The following is a 300-nucleotide window of genomic DNA, read 5'->3' as shown; positions in this document are numbered from 1 at the left end:
TGCTAAGTCAGCTCACTGCTGTCACAAAAGCCAATTCTACAATTCAGGTAAGCTTTACAGGTGTAATTTAGTTTTGGACCTGCTTTTGCTATTTATTGTATAACAAGAAGTTCCTTAACTCTCACTGTTACATCCTGTCGAGATGTAGCACATTGCTATAGTAGAGATACAACAGGTGTCTATAAATAAATAGGTTCTATAACTCTTGCGACAGAATTGTGTGTGGGTATGTATGCCAGACACCGTAAAGGCAGGGAATTTTATGTAAATCACTGTGAGAGGGTGAGGGTGAGAGAGAGA

The 300-nt window shown here is 39.3% G+C and overlaps 1 protein-coding gene across 1 annotated transcript in view; it reads left to right on the top strand.

Moving 5' to 3' along the window:
• Nucleotides 1-300, top strand: part of LOC119594436 (ralA-binding protein 1-A-like) — a gene marked incomplete at its 5' end in the record, with an annotated part of 1634 nt that overhangs the window by 695 nt on the left and 639 nt on the right. Inside the window, 1 exon segment of the mRNA XM_037943497.1 lies at nt 1-47. Coding sequence (XP_037799425.1) covers nt 1-47 — 47 coding nt within the window.

This window comes from Penaeus monodon, chromosome 33, assembly GCF_015228065.2.
Source record: "Penaeus monodon isolate SGIC_2016 chromosome 33, NSTDA_Pmon_1, whole genome shotgun sequence".
Taxonomy (NCBI): Eukaryota; Metazoa; Arthropoda; class Malacostraca; order Decapoda; family Penaeidae; genus Penaeus; species Penaeus monodon.
This window is presented reverse-complemented; position numbering and strand designations above follow the sequence as displayed.